At 42.7% G+C, this 19026-nt stretch overlaps 1 protein-coding gene across 1 annotated transcript in view; it reads left to right on the top strand.

Annotated features, from left to right (window-relative positions):
• Positions 1-8413: 8413 nt before the first annotated feature.
• The window catches only part of trappc8 (trafficking protein particle complex subunit 8), a 94802-nt gene continuing 84189 nt past the window's right edge, over positions 8414-19026 (top strand). Inside the window, exons 1-2 of the mRNA XM_071346042.1 lie at positions 8414-8750; positions 18187-18399. Coding sequence (XP_071202143.1) covers positions 8594-8750; positions 18187-18399 — 370 coding nt within the window. The 5' untranslated portion in view covers positions 8414-8593. The remainder of the gene's footprint in view (positions 8751-18186; positions 18400-19026) is intronic.

Genomic DNA, 19026 nt, shown 5'->3' with positions numbered 1-19026 from the left:
GCTCAAGGTCATTGGCCACAGATAAAATTACATCAAATTATGTTATATCTAGAGTAGCTTTGATTGGACTGCCAACATCATACTTTCAAAATCTTAGCTAGCACTCATCTTCATGAATCACGTCGACAATCTACTGGCAAATCCTTTTTAATCCTTGTCATATGAAGATAAATAATTAAGAGAAATTATAGATAAAACGTATCCGGTGCTCATCGGCCATTGGACATAAACATTACACAACAAGTTGGAAATCGCAAATTCAACAATGAGTGGTTTGGAAGGAATCAGTGGCTAACTGCAAGCATTGCAAAGCAATCATTATCCTGCTATTCAGAGGAGTGGCTGTGTGGTCCCAAGACTAAGATTAAGGGTCTCTTTTCCTGGTTTAAAATTATAAACATTCAACATTGGCCATTCTGTCAATGAAGCATGATTTGTGCCTTGCTCAAAACAACTGTTAACTTGGAACTGTAAAATCTGAATTCAGTGAGTTCAACTGGGAACTCGGGAAAAATGAGCTAGGACTGAGAAAATATGTTTTGAACTTTCATCCATCTCTGAATTGTGAATCGGGAACTCTGGCCTCTTTCTAGACCTATGACTTGAAGATCACTGACATCATCATGATTCAACCTTTTTTTCCAGAGTTCCCAGTTGACTTGAAAGCACCATAAATCCAGAGAATGCCAGACTTTGATGACAAAATTTGCCCACGAAGGACCACCGTGCCACCTTCCTGTTCAAGTGAGCACAGCACAACAAGGTGAGTCCAAAAATGTCTTGTATGCTGCTGCATAATTGATTTAATATGCCAGGGAGATATGTATACTGTAGCTAAGAAAGTAATACTAAGTGTATGTTGTGTAGTAAGCTGTTAGTAGCCCATGTGCCTCATCCTAATAATTAGGTCTACTGTTCTGACTTGGTGGTGCACATGTACCCATAAACCTGTTTTTGAGAAAATGTAATAATCAAATATTGTAAGAGCTTTCATTGTCTGCTTATTTGCCTCCTTTGTTTATCCTACGGTTCTGACATGGTGTACAGGGAAAACACTGTAAGAACGGCCTATGTTCTGAATTCTGTCGCTGTACATTTCAAAAGTGTTGAACACATAGTTATATTGACGACGTTCGTCCTAGCTCGCTCATTAATGTCTTAATCGAAATTACGTATTGCCTCTTATCCGCTTGTCGTCTCCTTATGCCATAGTTTGTAAATCTCAATTGTCAGTAGAAACCACATTTGTTTAAGCAAGTCAGCCATGTCAGCTATGTTTTTTTAAAAGGCAGTAAATGAGGCTGAATGAACTGTTTCGCTGCCAGACAAGGCTCCAGTGATAGCAAGGTGTAGCAGTGGTAAGGTGTTGGGACTACTGTTGGGACTCTGCTGTTGGGACTCTGCTGTTGGGACAGCTTTATGTAGGCCCTAACAGTTTATGGGCATTGTTTGTCACTGTTATAGTGCAATTAATGTATTGTTTAGTTTTGTGTTGTGGTTTTGCTGGTATGCATCCCACAAGTTATTTTTCCCCCACCAAGATTTACATGCTAAAATCGCCACTGACCATAAGACATGGTGACAGTGATTGTGTTGGTTGAACAGGTAAATTTGTGGTAAACTGGGAACTCTGGGGGGAAAACAAGGTCAAATCATGACATCAGTGAGTTTCAGGTAGGAAATTTGGAGAAAGATGCCAGAGTTTTTTCGAATTGGAATTCCGAGTTGGATAACTGTTGAAAACTATTTTTACCAGTCAAAATTCATTTTTTTCAGAGTTCCCAGTTGTCTTGAATTTACTGAAGCCGGAAGTCAGAGATTGCAGCGTTCCGAGTTCCCAGTTGTTTTGAAGGTGGCACTAGAGACCTAAGCTGTGTTCGAATACTCATTCTAACCGCACTAACCGTACTATTTGTGACATGAATTGAGTATATAGTATCATTATTGGTCATAGTATGGATATAGTTAATATGCCAAAAGTACGTCATAAATTCGCCTAAATACAAAGTATACATGCAGTGGACACTATTTCCGTGCTTTTAGGGCCCATAATGCAATTCTTCAGAAAATGGGCGTGGTTTCATAACTTTTCAGATTTTAAGAAAAGGGCGGGAAACATGTAGCCGAAGTCCGATGAGAGTGTATACAAATGTATTGCTTTAACTAATTATGACAAATGTTAATAAAATGTTGAAAAATGTAATAAGTAATGCCTTTTCAAATAAGTTACGTTACATGTTATGTTGAGTGACAATTTGTTAGCTATCCTTTACAGCAGTATGTTAGCTAGTTACCTACTGTAACGTTAGTTGGCTACTAATACATCAAACTTGCAAGGCAGTATATTAACCATCTGCTATCTAACTAACTACCCAACGTTTATAGACTTGATTATTTACATCATTCTTAGCTAAGTGGTATAGTCGTGCAATTCAATGGCTATCTACTCCGATATCAGAGCACTCTCGTGCAGAATAACTCATGAATTAACAAACGCTCAACAACCTTTGAATATGGCCGGTGTCAGTAAACGTTGGCAAAAAAATGCAAATTAAATTGTTGCCAGCAGCACAGTTACAGTCACTGAACCAGCTCTGCTAAGCCGAGTAAAATGGTCAAAGTGAGGTGTTCTCTCACTTGTGTCTGGAAGTATCTAGCCAACATTAGTCAGTTAGCTTCAGTGCTTGACTGCTGTTGAACGCTCGGATCAACCCTACTCCAGTGTGTGCCCTGAATGCTCCGAGAGCGAAAAGCTCTGAATTTACAAACGGACAATTTGACAATGTTCTGGATTTATTAATGCCCAGAGCGCGCTCTGGCACTCCAGATAGAATTTACGAACACACCCAAAATCGTAAAATGTTTAACTAGTCATTTGTTGCATAGCAACAGCATCAACTTCCGGCAGACAGGCAAGCTCTAGTACGCTCAACTGAAACTATACCGTTAGTTTACAGTATACTAAAATTAACTAATAGTATATAGTGTCGTGACGTGACGTGACTTTCATTAATGTGATGACTGATATTTAATTAATAATTACCTACTATGTTTAATAATTACCTATGCTGTTTGCCTCAGGGGCATAGTGGGTAATGGGTGGACACATGCCCAACCACTGGGGAGCCCTACCAGGCACACCCAATCAGATTGAGCAAAACCAAAAACATGTACATTATTAGTACAAAAATATTGGGTCCTGCCAGGCCCACCCAAACAGATTGAGCAAAACCAAAAACATAAACATTATTAGTACAAAAATATTCCTCAGACCTGCAAAATGGTGTCCTGGTGTGGTTTAAGCATTGTTGTGGACTTAGAACATCACATTTTTCTGATTTTGAGAGTGAAAATCTGAAAAATATATTGGAAAACTAATTTAAAAAACTCAGGAAATCATAGGATTTTTCAAACTGGGTGCCTTTCTTTCGCTGGGCAGGTAATTTTGGGATATCTTTGGCAAAATTAGAGTATACCCACTTCTCCAGGTACCACTACACCACTGTATAGGGTCGATGGAAAGAAAACAAAAACTGAAGAGATTAAATCAGTACATCATTGAAAAGAATAATATAATAATAATAATTATTTTATTAATCCTTAGCCCTTCTCTGAAGCCTATAGGGAGAGGTCAGAGACGCCAGGACAACATTCTCTCTCTCAATGTGAGCAAGACAAAGGAGCTGATCGTGGACTATAGGAAAAGGAGAGCCAAACAGGCCCTCATTATCATCGACGGGACTGAAGTGGAGTGGGTCGAGAGTTTCAAGTTCCTTGGTCATACATCACCAACAAACTTTCACGGTCCAAACACACCAAGACAGTTGTAAAGAGGGCACGACAACATATTTTTCCCTCAGGAGACTGAAAAGATTTGGCATGGGTCCCCAGATCCTCAAAACGTTCTACAGCTGCACCATCGAGATCATCCTGACTGGTTGCATTACCGCCTGGTATGGCAACTGCTCAGCATCTGACCGGAAGGCGCTACAAAGAGTAGTGCGTACGGCCCAGTACATCACTAGGGCCAAGCTTCCTGACATCCAGGACCTATATACTAGGCAGTGTCAGAGAAAGGCCCAAAAAATTGTCAAAGACTCCAGTCACCCAAGTCATAGACTGTTCTCTCTATTACCGCACGGCAAGCGTTACCAGAGCGCCAAGTCTAGGACCAAAAGACTCCTTAACAGCATCTACCCCCAAGCCATAAGACTGCTGAACAACTAAACTAATTAAATGGCTTTTACACTGCTGCTACTCACTGTTTATTATCTATGCATAGTCACTTTACAAATTACCTCAATTAAGGTTAGGTTTCTTCCTAGGTTCTGGCCTTTCTAGGGAGTTTTTCCTAGCCACCGTGCTTCTACACCTGCATTGCTTACTGTTTGGGGTTTTAGGCTGGGTTTCTGTACAGCACTTTGTGACATCAGCTGATGTAAGAAGGGCTTTATAAATAAATTTGATTGATTGATTGATTAACCTGTACCCCCGCATATAGACCCGGTAACCCCTGTATAATTTGTAAGTCGCTCTGGATAAGAGCGTCTGCTAAATGACTTAAATGTAAATGTAAATATAGCCTCATTGTTGTTATGTAAATGTCTTGTGCTAACTTGTGATTGATTAGATTTTTTTCCTTTAGTTTATTTAGGAAATATTTGATTAACTCCATTTCTTGAATTGCATTGTTGGTTAAGGGCTTGTAAGTAAGCATTTCACGGTAAGGTCCATACCTGTTGTATACGGCGCATGTGACAAATAAAATTTGATTTGAAGGCGTAGAAGGCCCTCATTGTTCCCCACTGTGTTTGGGTAAGTAATAATTTGTGGAGTGGCTCTCTTTGACCTCAGCATACATTTTTTCACCATTCTGAATGTCTAAAGAATCCATATGTCTTCTGAAATATGAATACAGAAATACTGGACATTTTTCACTCTTATGTTGGCGATTTGACAAAATTATAATCATGGTCTTGAATTGGACTCACATTTTTCTTGTCTCGGTATCGGACCCCTTGTCCCCTCCCGGAGACCCCTTGTCCCCTTCCCGGTCTTGGTCATGACTCAGTCTCGCCCCCCTCTGATCTTTGTCTTGACTCGGACTCGATTTGCTCCGGTCTTGGGCTTGAATCTGTCTCGCTTTGTGGTCTCATACAAAACACTGATGTACACATAGAAGTCATATAGACGTTTTTAAGGCATTCATGGTGAGATCTTTCATAATAAACGTACACGCAAACGGACACTTGACATGTCAGTGTCACGTGTCCACAATGTGACACTACGTCTTCATGACGTGTATGTCACAGGAGGTTGGTGGCACCTCATTTGAGATAGGACCCAAGATGGTGTAGCAATCAGACGTGTGTTTGTCTTGTCTTGTCCCGTGTAAATAGTCGTTTTTTTCGTATATATTTTAATCTCACTTTCCATCTATGAACTAAATATTCTTTCCTGCAACCCGCTTCACCCAAGGTGGTACGGATCTGCTATTTTTATACTTTATAACTGGAACCCCCATCAGAAGCTAGCCAGCTAACTAGCTACTAACTAGTAGTCAGTTAGCCACTGTTAGCAGTCTTCACCATTAGCTTGGACACCAGCCAGCGTTAGCTCGGTCAATACCTGCTAGTCTGCACAGCGTGATATCAACCCAGAGCATATCGGACTGCTTTTCTCTACCACATCACTGGATTCCTGCCGCAAGCTCTGGACCATTACACCGGATCATCACAGCTAGCTAGCTGCAACCGAGTGGCTATTGCTGGCTAACGCCTCTGTTCCGAAGCAAGCACCAGTTAGTCTTGAGCTAGCCTCGAGCTAGGCCCATCTCCCGACTAGCCGAAGAGGTATACCAGCTAATTCTTGGGCTACAACACCTCTTTTGCCAATTGGCCTGGACTCTTTATGGCCGACACGGAGCCCCGCCGATCCATCAAGAGTGGTCTGCTACGTAATTGTCCGATGTGGTTTTAACAGGATTCTCCGTTGCGATGTCGCCGAAGACCCATCTGCTATCCCCGGCCCGCTAGCTTTCTGAACGCCTTGTCTCCCGCTCGCCTAGCGTAGTAGCGACTACCGAACAGCTCCCTGACTAATCTATCGCTGCTCATTTTACCTTATGATCACTCGGCTACACATGCCTCTCCCTAATGTCAATATGCCTTGTCTACTGCTGTTTTGGCTAGTTATTATTGTTTTATTTCACTGTAGAGCCCCCAGTCCCGCTCAACATGCCTTAGATAGCTCTTTTGTTTCACCCCCCACACATGCGGAGACCTCACCTGGCTTAACTGGTGCCTCCAGAGACACAACCGCTCTCATCGTCACTCAATGCCTAGGTTTACCTCCACTGTACTCACATCCTACCATACCCTTGTCTGTACATTATACCCTGAATCTATTCTACCACGCCCAGAAATCTGCTCCTTTTATTTTCTGTTCCTAACGCACTAGATGACCAGTTCTTATAGCCTTTAGCCGTACCCTTATCCTACTCCTCCTCTGTTCCTCTGGTGATGTAGAGGTTAACCCAGGCCCTGTAGCTCCCAGCACTACACCTATTCCCCAGATGCTCTCATTTGTTGACTTCTGTAATCGTACAATCCTTGGTTTCATGCTTGTTAACACCAGAAGCCTCCTCCATAAGTTTGTTTTAGCATCACTCCTCTGGATGGCTCTGACTTAGAATATGTGGACAACTACAAATATCTAGGTGTCTGGTTAGACTGTAAACTCTTATTCCAGACTCACATAAACATCTCCAATCTAAAATTTAATTTAGAATCGGCTTCCTATTTCACAACAAAGCCTCCTTCACTCATGCTGCCAAATATACCCTCGTAAAACTGACTATCCTACCGATCCTTGACTTCGGCAATGTCATTTACAAAATAGCCTCCATCACTCTACTCAGCAAAGTGGATGTAGTCTATCACAGTGCCATCTGTTTTGTCACCAAAGCCCCATATACTACCCACTACTGCAACCTATATACTCTCCTTGGCTGGCCTTTGCGACATATTCGTCGCCAAACCCACTGGCTCCAGGTCATCTATAAGTCTTTGCTAGGTAAAGCCCCGCCTTATCTCAGCTCACTGGTCACCATAGCAACACCCACCCATAGCACGTGCTCCAGCAGGTATATTTCACTGGTCATCCCCAAAGCCAACACTTCCTTTGGCCGTCTTTTCTTCCAGTTCTCTGCTGCCAATGACTGGAACGAATTGCAAAAATCACTGAAGCTGGAGACTTATATCTCCGTCTCTAACTTTAAGCATCAGCTGTCAGAGCAGCTTACCGATCACTGTACCTGTATACAGCCCATCTATAAATAGCACACTCAACTACCTCATCCCCATATTGTTATTCTTTTTTTTTGTTGCTCTTTTGCGCCCCAGTATCTTTACTTGCACATTATCATCTGCACATTTATCACTCCAGTGTTAATGCTAAATTGTAATTATTTCACCACTATGGCCTATTTCTTGCCTTAACTCCCTAATCTTACTAAATTTGCACACACTGTACATGGATTTTTCTATTGTGTTGACTGTACGTTTGATTATCCCATGTGTAACTCTGTGTTGTTGTTTTTGTCGCACTCATTTGCTTTATCTTGGCCTGGTTGCAGTTGTAAATAAGAACTTGTTCTCAACTGGCCTACCTGGTTAAATAAAGGTGAAATAAAATAAATAAATAAAATTGGGGAGGATGGCTGTAGTGCAATAAGTGGAATGGTATCAAATACATCAAACGCGTGGTTTCCATGTGTTTGATGAAATTCCATTTGCTCCATTACAGCCATTATTATGAGTCATCCTCCCCTCAGCAGCCTCCACTGGTGTGCGTGTCATGTGACATGAACGTGTCAGCAGTTTGATGCCTTCTAAAAAACTAGTCCCCGTTAATTCATGGCGGTATCTTATGGGCTAGGGAGATGTTAGGTGACTTGGTGAAAGGTATCAGTAGCCTCACTAAGCTTAATTTTGACATGAATCAGTCCCCATAGGCATGAATCAGAATCACTCCCATTAAAACAGTACCCGACAAACTGGGTGAAGGACACTGTCTACTGTTGTAGCCCTCGCTTCTTTTTTTGTGGGGTTTGTCGGCGGTTGGCATCCAACTGGTACCTACTGTACTGCTGCGCCCCTATCTATCGGCTATTGTAGTTTAAACATTTACCAATATAAGTATAAAGTGGTTCCTGCAGATGCAGGAATTGCGGGCTGCAATTGCACATTTCTCAGAAGCGAATGGTTTCCACTAAATAGCATAGCCACAAAGTCACCTTTGGCTATATCGTAAAAATGCATTTTAAAAAATTTGCTTTTTGTCTTAATTTCAGGTTAGAGTTACGCATAATGTCAGTAGTGTGGTTAAATAACGAAGAGACATTTAAAAAATAGGCGGAGTTTATAACTTTGTGGCTGTGGTAACTAGTGACGACCGAAGCGAATCAGGCAACTGTAGAATTCAACATGGCTGCCTTGCACTGTTGTTTTTAACTCAGAAGCGGATAGCTTTTCACTATCTAAATCCAGAGAGAAATACCATTTCGTAGTCTGGGCCTCTCAAGCAGACCGCAATGTCTCAGTGCGTACAGTCTGTGCAGGAGTTCATCCAGGACTCGTTTGTTCCGATGGTGGCTGTCCTGTGCAGCGAAGATGCGGAAAAAGTGACTCGTAAAAACAACCTTAATTTCTCGGAGCTGTTAAGACCTTTCTGCCGGCTAACCTCCGAAGGTAAGGGCTTTTATACACAACAACTTGAAGTTTTCATGCTAGAACTTCCACATTACACAAGGGGAATCTAAAATGAAGCTATTGCGACATTTTTGTGTGTTTTATGTCCACAGCTAGCTACTTATCATTAACGTAGCATGTTATCCTAGCCAGCTAAGCTCGCTAACGTTAGCTAAACTACCTAGCTAGCTACACTCCACAGCTACTGCCGTCACTTTGGCAGTCAAGTGACAGGAATGGCTAACCAGTAACATATGTGGTGCTGAAACAGAGGCCTTTGTCTTGTTTCTTCAATGTGTCACCCGATAGGACACGATATGTCCGCTATTGTCGTACGTCTGCAACCGTTTTGGGTGTCTTTGCAGCTAATGCCGTTAGCAAAGAAGGCTTCCTGGTGTCAAAGGGCTGGGAAGGGGCCCACCTAGACTAACGTTAAGTGGGACTGGCAGGGACGTGGGAGTTAAACTTCGCCTGTCATACTAAGTTGTTTAGCTGCAACTTGAAAGTAGAAAGTCTGCTTTCTATCTTAACCAATTTCAAAGGTGCTTAGCCAGCTAACAGCCAGTCACCTTGTTGGACAGTGTCACTGACTGAACAACGCCCGACCATATTTGACATACCGTACGCTAAAAAGCTGGCTAACAGGAGGAAGATGGAGTCTGAGACAGAGATGGCCATTCAGTTGAACTTGGATTAAGCAGCTACAGTTGAAGTCGGAAGTTTACATACACTTAGGTTGGAGTCATTAAAACTCATTTTTCAACCACCACACATTTCTTGTTAACAAACTATAGTTTTGGTAAGTAGGTTAGGACAACTACTTTGTGCATGACAAGTCATTTTTCCAATAATTGTTTACATTCAGTTTTTCACTGATAATTCACTGTATCACAATTCCAGTGGGTCAGAAGTTTACATACACTAAATTGACTGTGCCTTTAAACAGCTTGGACAATTCCAGAAAATGATGTCATGGCTTTAGAAGCTTCTGATAGGCTAATTGACATCATTTGAGTCATTTGGAGGTGTACCTGTGGATGTATTTCAAGGCCTACCTTCAACCTCAGTGCTTCTTTGCTTGACATCATGGGAAAATCAAAAGAAATCAGCCAAGACCTCAAAGGAAATTGTAGACCTCCAAGTCTGGTTCATCCTTGGGAGCAATTTTAAAACGCCTGAAGGTACCACGTTCATCTGTACAAACAATAGTACGCAAGTATAAACACCATGGGACCAGGCAGCCGTCATCCTGCTCAAGGAGGTTTTGTCTCCTAGAGATGAACGTACTTTGGTGCAAAAAGTGCAAATCAATCCCAGAACAACAGCAAAGGAACTTGTGAAGATGCTGTAGGAAACGGGTACAAAACAGTATATCCACAGTAAAACGAGTCCTATATCGACATAACTTGAAAGGCCGCTCAGCAAGGAAGAAGCCACTGCTCCAAAACCGCCATAAAAAAGCCAGACTACGGTTTGCAACTGCACATGGGTACAAAGATTGTACTTATTGGAGCAATGTCCTCTGGTCTGATGAAACAAATATAGAACTGTTTGGCCATAAAGACCATCGTTATGTTTGGAGGAAAAAAGGGGAGGCTTGCAAGCCGACGAGCACCATCCCAACCGTGAAGCACGGGGGTGGCAGCATCATGTTGTGGGGGTGCTTTGCTGCAGGAGAGACTGGTGCACTTCACAAAATATATGGCATCATGAGGGAGGGAAATTATGTGGATATATTGAAGCAACATCTCAAGACATCAGTCAGGAAGTTTAAGCTTGGTTGCAAATGGGTCTTCCAAATGGACAATGACCCCAAGCATACTTCCAAAGTTGTGGCAAAATGGCTTAACTTCTCTGGGATATGTGGGGCCAAAGCCAGTAAAAATGCAGAGCGCCAAATTCAAATAAATTACTATAAAAATCAAACTTTCATTAAATCACACATGAAAAATACCAAATTAAAGCTACACTGGTTGTGAATCCAGCCAACATGTCAGAATTCAAATAGGCTTTTCGGCAAAAGCAAACGATGCTATTACCTGAGTTAGCACCATAGTAAACAAAGAGAGAGAAGCATATTTCAACCCTGCAGGCGCGACACAAAACGCAGAAATAAAAATATAATTCATGCCTTACCTTTGACGAGCTTCTGTTTTTGGCACTCCAATATGTCCCATAAACATCACAAATGGTCTTTTTGTTAGATTAATTCCGTCGATATATATCCAAAATGTCCATTTATTTGGCGCGTTTGATCCATTAAAAACACCGGTTCCAACTTGTGAAACGTGACTACAAAATATCTCAAAAGTGACCTGTAAACTTTGCCAAAACATTTCAAACTACTTTTGTAATACAACTTTAGGTATTTTTTAACGTAAATAATTGATAAAATTGAAGAAGGGATGATCTGTGTTCAATACAGGATTAAAACAAACTGTAGCTAGCTTTCTGGTCACGCGCCTCTAACAAACAGTACACAACAAGTGACCCTCGTTGAAGATGGCCTAACTTCTTCATTACACAAAGGAAAAACCCTCAACCAATTTCTAAAGACTGTTGACATCCAGTGGAAGCGGTAGGATCTGCAAGAAGGTCAATTAGAAATCGGTATTCCCAATGAAAATCCCTTGAAAAGAGTGACCTAAAAAAATAAAAATAAAAATCTGAATGGTTTGCCCTCGGGGTTTCGCCTGCTAAATAAGTTCTGTTATACTCAGACATGATTAAAACAGTTTTAGAAACTTCAGAGTGTTTTCTATCCAAATCTACTAATATGCATATCTTATCTTCTGGGGATGAGTAGCTGGCAGTTGAATTTGGGTATGCTTTTCATCCAAATGTGAAAATGCTGCCCCCTATCCTAGAGAAGTTAAGGACAACAAAGTCAAGCTATTGGAGTGGCCACCACAAAGCCCTGACCTCAATCCTATAGAAAATGTGTGGGCAGAACTGGAAAAAGCGTGTGCGAGCAAGGAGGCCTACAAACCTGACTCGGTTACACCGGCCCTGTCAGGAGGAATGGGCCAAAATTCACCCAACTTATTGTGGGAAGCGTGTGGAAGGCTACTCAAAGCGTTTTGACCCAAGTTAAACAATTTAAAGGCAATGCTACCAAATACTAATTGAGTGTATGTAAACTTCTGACCCACTGGGAATGTGATGAAATAAATAAATAATTCTCTACTATTATTCTGACATTTCACATTCTTACAATAAAGTGGTGATCCTAACTGACCTAATACATGGCAATTTTACTTGGATTAAATGTCAGGAATTGTGAAACTGAGTTCAAATGTATTTGGCTAAGGTGTATGTAAACTTCCGACTTTAACTGTCCTTGTATTAGTAATTTGGCTTAGTGCTAGTTTACCAAATGCCAGGTTACTCATGGTCTGACAATGAAATGTCCTGGCTACCTTACTCTTTTTGCAATCTAGCTAGCTAGTTAGCTATGTAGTTTCCAACTGATATCCATAGCTACCATATAGTCTTGCTACAAAGGCCTAGCAACCACATCCATAGCTACCGTGTTTCTTTTTGCTATGGCTCGTGTGAAATTGGAAAACTGTCGTCTTTTGGAATAAACAAGACTGGGTTTTAATCATCAGGCTATGATAAAATCACATCCATTATAGTCACTGAGCTGTAATAACCCAGGTTGTCTTATAATTACCCCTTTCGGGCCTCCCGAGTGGCGCAGTGGTCTAAGGCACTGCCCATAGGTTAAATAATAAATAAATAAAAATAACCCTCATGTACATTAGTTTTGTGGAATGCATAGCTTACATATTCTGCTCAAGAGGAGTTGGATTAGGGGTTTCCTATTGTCCTCCTGCACCTGTCTATCCAGAAGGTCAGTCAGCCCTACATTACAGCACGGTTGTCACAGCTGCCTGTAGAGCAACAGACTTACTAACAATTTAGTAGCTGGTGTTGATGTGTGTATTCTGGGGGAAATTCCACGAATTGGAGATGGAGATGTTGGAGATGATTGGAGATGTTACTGTTTTCGTCCAAGGTGGCTTAGCAGTTCAGACGTCTTTTTCTGTTCCGTATTGTTCGTGTCCTGTATATATATATATTTACACCTTTCTTCGCATATCTTTTATCTATTTTATTATCCAAGAACTCAACTACAAAAGCTTTCCTGCAAAAGCTTTCCTGCAACCCGCTTCACCAATTACAAAAAGTATTATTTACCTCAATCTGAAAATCCACCGTGGAAGCTAGCCAGGGGCTAATTCAGAAGCTAGCCTGAAAGCTAACCAGAAGCTACTCCGATAGCTAGCCAGAAGCTAATCTGTAGCTGCCCCGAAATTAGCCGGTTTGCTGGCTAGCGTTGGTGTTTCAGCTGCCCACGTTTAGTGGTCATCAGCTATTCCTTTAGCTCGATAATCTACCGGCACTTTTGTGCAACGCGACTCGGACCGGAGCATTCCGGGACTCTTTTTCTCTCAGTTTCCCCGGATTCCAGCCGCAGGCTCTGGACACTTGCACCTTGATTTCGCAGCTAGCTAGCTGCAAACCGTGTGACTATTGGCTTACGTCGACCCCGGAGCAAACTCTAATCATTCTGGAGCTAGCCAGCTGAGGAGTTCCATCACCATCCGGACCCGTTTCTTTTGTTGCTGCTGCAGATACGGAACCCCACCGGGCCTTCACGACTGACTGCCGCGACTGACTGCCGACGTTATCTGCCCGAGGGATTTATCCAACTGGCACCTCCGTCCCGACGTTACCTGAACGCTCATCTGAGGCCCGCTAATCGTTAGCTGTCTTATCGGCTGCTATTTGAACAAGTATATTGGACAACTATTATTATTATTATTTATTTATTTTATTTTTTCCTTGGGTCACTATATCTATTTTGCCAATTTGGATTGATCCCCTCTACCACACGGAACCCCACTACACGGAACCCCACTAACCTACCGACGGAAACGCACGAGGTATCTACAAACAGACCTCCATCCTATGCTGCTACCGATAGCCATATACCCGGCCAGCTGTCTGGATCGCCACGACCCCAACCAACCTCTACTCACTGGACCCTTATTGATCACTCGATTAGCATGCCTCTCCTTAATGTAAATATGCCTTGTCCATTGCTGTTCTGGTTAGTGTTTATTGGCTTATTTCACTGTAGAGATTCTAGCCCTGCTCTCTATACCATATCCAACCTCTCAGTTCCACCACCCACATATGCGATGACATCACCTGGTTTCAATGATGTTTCTAGAGACAATATCTCTCTCATCATCACTCAATACCTAGGTTTACCTCCACTGTATTCACATCCTACCATACCTTTGTCTGTACATTATTCCTTTAAACTATTTTATCGCCCCCAGAAACCTCCTTTTACTCTCTGCTCTAGTAGCTCTAGGCGACCAATTCTCATAGCTTTTAGCCGTACCCTTATCCTACTCCTCCTCTGTTCCTCTGGTGATGTAGAGGTGAATCCAGGCCCTGCAGTACCTGGCTCCACTCCTATTCCCCAGGCGCTCTCTTTTGATGACTTCTGTAACCGTAATAGCCTTGGCTTCATGCATGTTAACATTAGAAGCCTCCTCCCTAAGTTTGTTTTGTTCACTGCTTTAGCACACTCTGCCAACCCGGATGTTTTAGCCGTGTCTGAATCCTGGCTTAGAAAGACCACCAAAAATTCAGACATTTTCATCCCCAATTACAAGATTTTCAGACAAGATAGAACGGCCAAAGGGGGCGGTGTTGCAATCTACTGCAAAGACTGCCTGCAGAGTTCTGTTATACTATCCAGGTCTGTTCCCAAACAATTTGAACTTCTACTTTTAAAAATCCACCTCTCTAAAAACAAGTCTCTCACCGTTGCCGCCTGCTATAGACCACCCTCTGCCCCCAGCTGTGCTCTGGACACTATATGTGAACTGATTGCCCCCCATCTATCTTCAGAGCTCGTGCTGCTAGGCGACCTAAATTTGAACATGCTCAACACCCCAGCCACCCTACAATCTAAGCTTGATGCCCTCAATCTCACACAAATTATCAATGAACCTACCAGGTACCACCCCAATTCCGTAAACACGGGTACCCTCATAGATATCATCCTAACAAACTTGCCCTCCAAATACACCTCTGCTGTTTTCAACCAAGATCTCAGCGATCACTGCCTCATTGCCTGCATCCGTAATGGGTCAGCGGTCAAACGACCTCCACTCATCACTGTCAAACGCTCCCTGAAACACTTCAGCGAGCAGGCCTTTCTAATCGACCTGGCCGGGGTATCCTGGAAGGATATTGATCTCATCCCGTCAGTAGAGGATGCCTGGTCATTTTTTAAAAATGCCTTCCTCACCATCTTGAATAAGCATGCCCCATTCAAGAAATTTAGAACCAGGAACAGATATAGCCCTTGGTTCTCTCCTGACCTGACTGCCCTTAACCAACAGAAAAACATCCTATGGCGTTCTGCATTAGCATCGAACAGCCCCCGTGATATGCAACTTTTCAGGGAAGCCAGAAACCAATATACACAGGCAGTTAGAACAGCCAAGGCTAGCTTTTTCAAGCAGAAATTTGCTTCCTGCAACACAAATTCAAAAAAGTTCTGGGACACCGTAAAGTCCATGGAGAATAAGAACACCTCCTCCCAGCTTCCAACCGCTCTGAAGATAGGAAACACTGTCACCACCGACAAATCCACTATAATTGAGAATTTCAATAAGCATTTTTCTACGGCTGGCCATGCTTTCCACCTGGCTACCCCTACCCCGGACAACAGCACTGCCCTCCCCTCTGCTACTCGCCCAAGCCTTCCCCATTTCTCTTTCTCCCAAATACAGTCAGCTGATGTTCTAAATGAGCTGCAAAATCTGGACCCTTACAAATCAGCCGGGCTAGATAATCTGGACCCTTTCTTTCTAAAACTATCTGCTGAAATTGTTGCCACCCCTATTACTAGCCTCTTCAACCTCTCTTTCGTGTCGTCTGAGATCCCCAAAGATTGGAAAGCAGCTGCGGTTATCCCCCTCTTCAAAGGGGGGGGACACCCTTGACCCTAACTGCTACAGACCTATATCTATCCTACCCTGCCTTTCTAAGGTCTTCGAAAGCCAAGTCAACAAACAGATTACCGACCATTTCGAATCCCACCACACCTTCTCCGCAATGCAATCTGGTTTCAGAGCTGGTCATGGGTGCACCTCAGCCACGCTCAAGGTCATAAACGATATCGTAACCGCCATCGATAGGAAACAATACTGTGCAGCCGTATTCATTGACCTGGCCAAGGCCTTTGACTCTGTCAATCACCACATCCTCATTGGCAGACTCGACAGCCTTGGTTTCTCTAATGATTGCCTCGCCTGGTTCACCAACTACTTCTCTGATCGAGTTCAGTGTGTCAAATCGGAGGGTCTGTTGTGCGGGCCTCTGGCAGTCTCTATGGGGGTGCCACAGGGTTCAATTCTTGGACCGACTCTCTTCTCTGTTTACATCAATGATGTCGCTCTTGCTGCTGGTGATTCTCTGATCCACCTCTACGCAGACGACACTATTCTGTATACTTCTGGCCCTTCTTTTGACACTGTGTTAACAACCCTCCAGGCGAGCTTCAATGCCATACAACTCTCCTTCCGTGGCCTCCAACTGCTCTTAAATACAAGTAAAACCAAATGCATGCTCTTCAACCGATCGCTGCCTGCTCCTGCCCGCCTGTCCAACATCACTACTTTGGACGGCTCTGACTTAGAATATGTGGACACCTACAAATACCTAGGTGTCTGGTTAGACTGTAAACTCTCCTTCCAGACTCACATCAAACATCTCCAATCCAAAGTCAAATCTAGAATTGGCTTCCTATTCCGCAACAAAGCATCCTTTACTCATGCTGCCAAACATACCCTTGTAAAACTGACCATCCTACCAATCCTCGACTTCGGTGATGTCATTTACAAAATAGCCTCCAAAACCCTACTCAATAAATTGGATGCAGTCTATCACAGTGCCATCCGTTTTGTCACCAAAGCCCCATATACTACCCACCACTGCGACCTGTACACTCTCGTTGGCTGGCCCTCGCTTCATACTCGTCGCCAAACCCACTGGTTCCAGGTCATCTACAAGACCCTGCTAGGTAAAGTCCCCCCTTATCTCAGCTCGCTGGTCACCATAGCAGCACCTACCTGTAGCACGCGCTCCAGCAGGTATATCTCTCTATTCACCCCCAAAACCAATTCTTCCTTTGGACGCCTCTCCTTCCAGTTCTCTGCTGCCAATGACTGGAACGAACTACAAAAATCTCTGAAACTGGAAACACCTATCTCCCTCACTAGCTTTAAGCACCAGCTATCAGAGCAGCTCATAGATTACTGCACCTGTACATAACCCATCTACAATTTAGCCCAAACAACTACCTCTTTGCCTACTGTATTTATTTATTAATTTATTTTGCTCCTTTGCACCCCATTATTTCTGTCTCTACTTTGCACTTTCTTCCACTGCAAACCAACCATTCCAGTGTTTTTTTTATTTTTTATTTTTACTTGCTGTGTTGTACTCACTTCGCCTCCATGGCCTTTTATATTTTTATTTATTTATACATATATTTGTTTGCCTTCACCTCCCTTATCTCACCTCACTTGCTCACATTGTATATAGACTTATTTTTTTTTTCACTGTATTATTGACTATATGTTTGTTTTACTCCATGTGTAACTATGTGTTGTTGTATGTGTCGAACTGCTTTGCTTTATCTTGGCCAGGTCGCAATTGTAAATGAGAACGTGTTCTCAATTTGCCTACCTGGTTAAATAAAGGTTAAATAAATAAAATAAAAAACTCCCGCAAACAGGTTGTGGCATTCTCACAAAAATTGCTTACAGAGATTTTGCTTTTCAGTGGTGTGTATGTGTGTGCCTGCTTTTCAGTCAAATGTAATCTAATTTCTGTAGGAATGTTTCCAAATTGTTGACAGGCCAGACAGACTTAGAGGAGGACACAAAACGCTTCTCTTCGCTATGGAGAAGTGCCATAAAAGTTAGGCTACATGACCACTTGAATGTGAGTGTATGCTTTGATGTCCGGCTGTCCAAACATGCTGCCTCATGATAATGTTCTTACTGCATGAAGTTGTATGGGCGCTGTTTCTGTGGATCCTTCATGCAGTAGTCATAAGTAGTTGGGTGTTTTATATCACCTTCATTTAGTCTCACATCCACGTCTCTTCACACGTTTAGCATCATCCCCCTCTTTTGTTAAAATCTCGAATGATTTTCTTAATTTGACTGTCTGTGTATCTGAAAGGAAAAAGGAGATGCACACTTCAATCAATGCTCTCATGTGGTTTATTGGTGACATATGAATAACCTATATTTTCTCATGTCCAGCTCAAAGACATATGATGTGTGATTGTGCGTACGTAGCCTAATCTTTTCCCATACGGGTCTCTCAATAGGTCACATGAGGGACCCTAACAATCAGGTGCAGGTGGTGAAGAACCTTCGCATCAGCATCAACAATGTGGTGACACGCCCGTCTGTCCCCACCGCCGGAGTCCATAGCCCCGCCCAGCGACGGCTGCTCAGTGAGGTGGTGTCGGCATGCCAACCAGCAGAGGGGGGTGTGGCCAATGTCATCACCGCCGGAGACTATGACCTTAATAATAGTGGTGAGTAATTTGGACAGAGAAAGAAGGGGATGAGTGTGACATGGGTAAAGGATGGAGTGTTTAATGAGTTGTAGGAATGTAGTGTTTATTGATGATGAATGTGACACTTGTCCTGTAGTTTCATAGACTGTCCTGCAGGTGGCAGCAGACACTCGGGAGAGAGGCATGACTGTAGGGATTTATTTTAAAATAAATTGTTTTCCAGACAGACAATAACAGCAAACATATTGCAATATGGGAGTGATTTCCATGTTCATTTTGTAATTTATGAACTTCTCTCGTTTTATTTTCTCTTCTCTTGACCTGGACGACCCTTGGGTAAGAGCCTACTTCAACCTCTGTCCTCTAACCTACAACGTTACAGGTCAAGCCGTTTGACAGTGGAACAGAAATATCCCTAAACACTTTTTGTTACCTGAAATTTAGCTCAGAGAAATGCTTTTTGCAGGACATATTATTTTTCAGTGTATATAGCTAGGTTTCCATCCAATTGGCGACAGATTTTCATGCAGATATTCACCCATCTGCATAAAAACAATATGCACATTTTCCCACCAGATATGTGTTTCCAGCAAATTGACTTGTTGCAGATAAAAGGCTGTGTGAGGTGACAGTGCACATAAAAAC

This window comes from Salvelinus alpinus, chromosome 16 (assembly GCF_045679555.1).
Source record: "Salvelinus alpinus chromosome 16, SLU_Salpinus.1, whole genome shotgun sequence".
Taxonomy (NCBI): Eukaryota; Metazoa; Chordata; class Actinopteri; order Salmoniformes; family Salmonidae; genus Salvelinus; species Salvelinus alpinus.
This window is presented reverse-complemented; position numbering and strand designations above follow the sequence as displayed.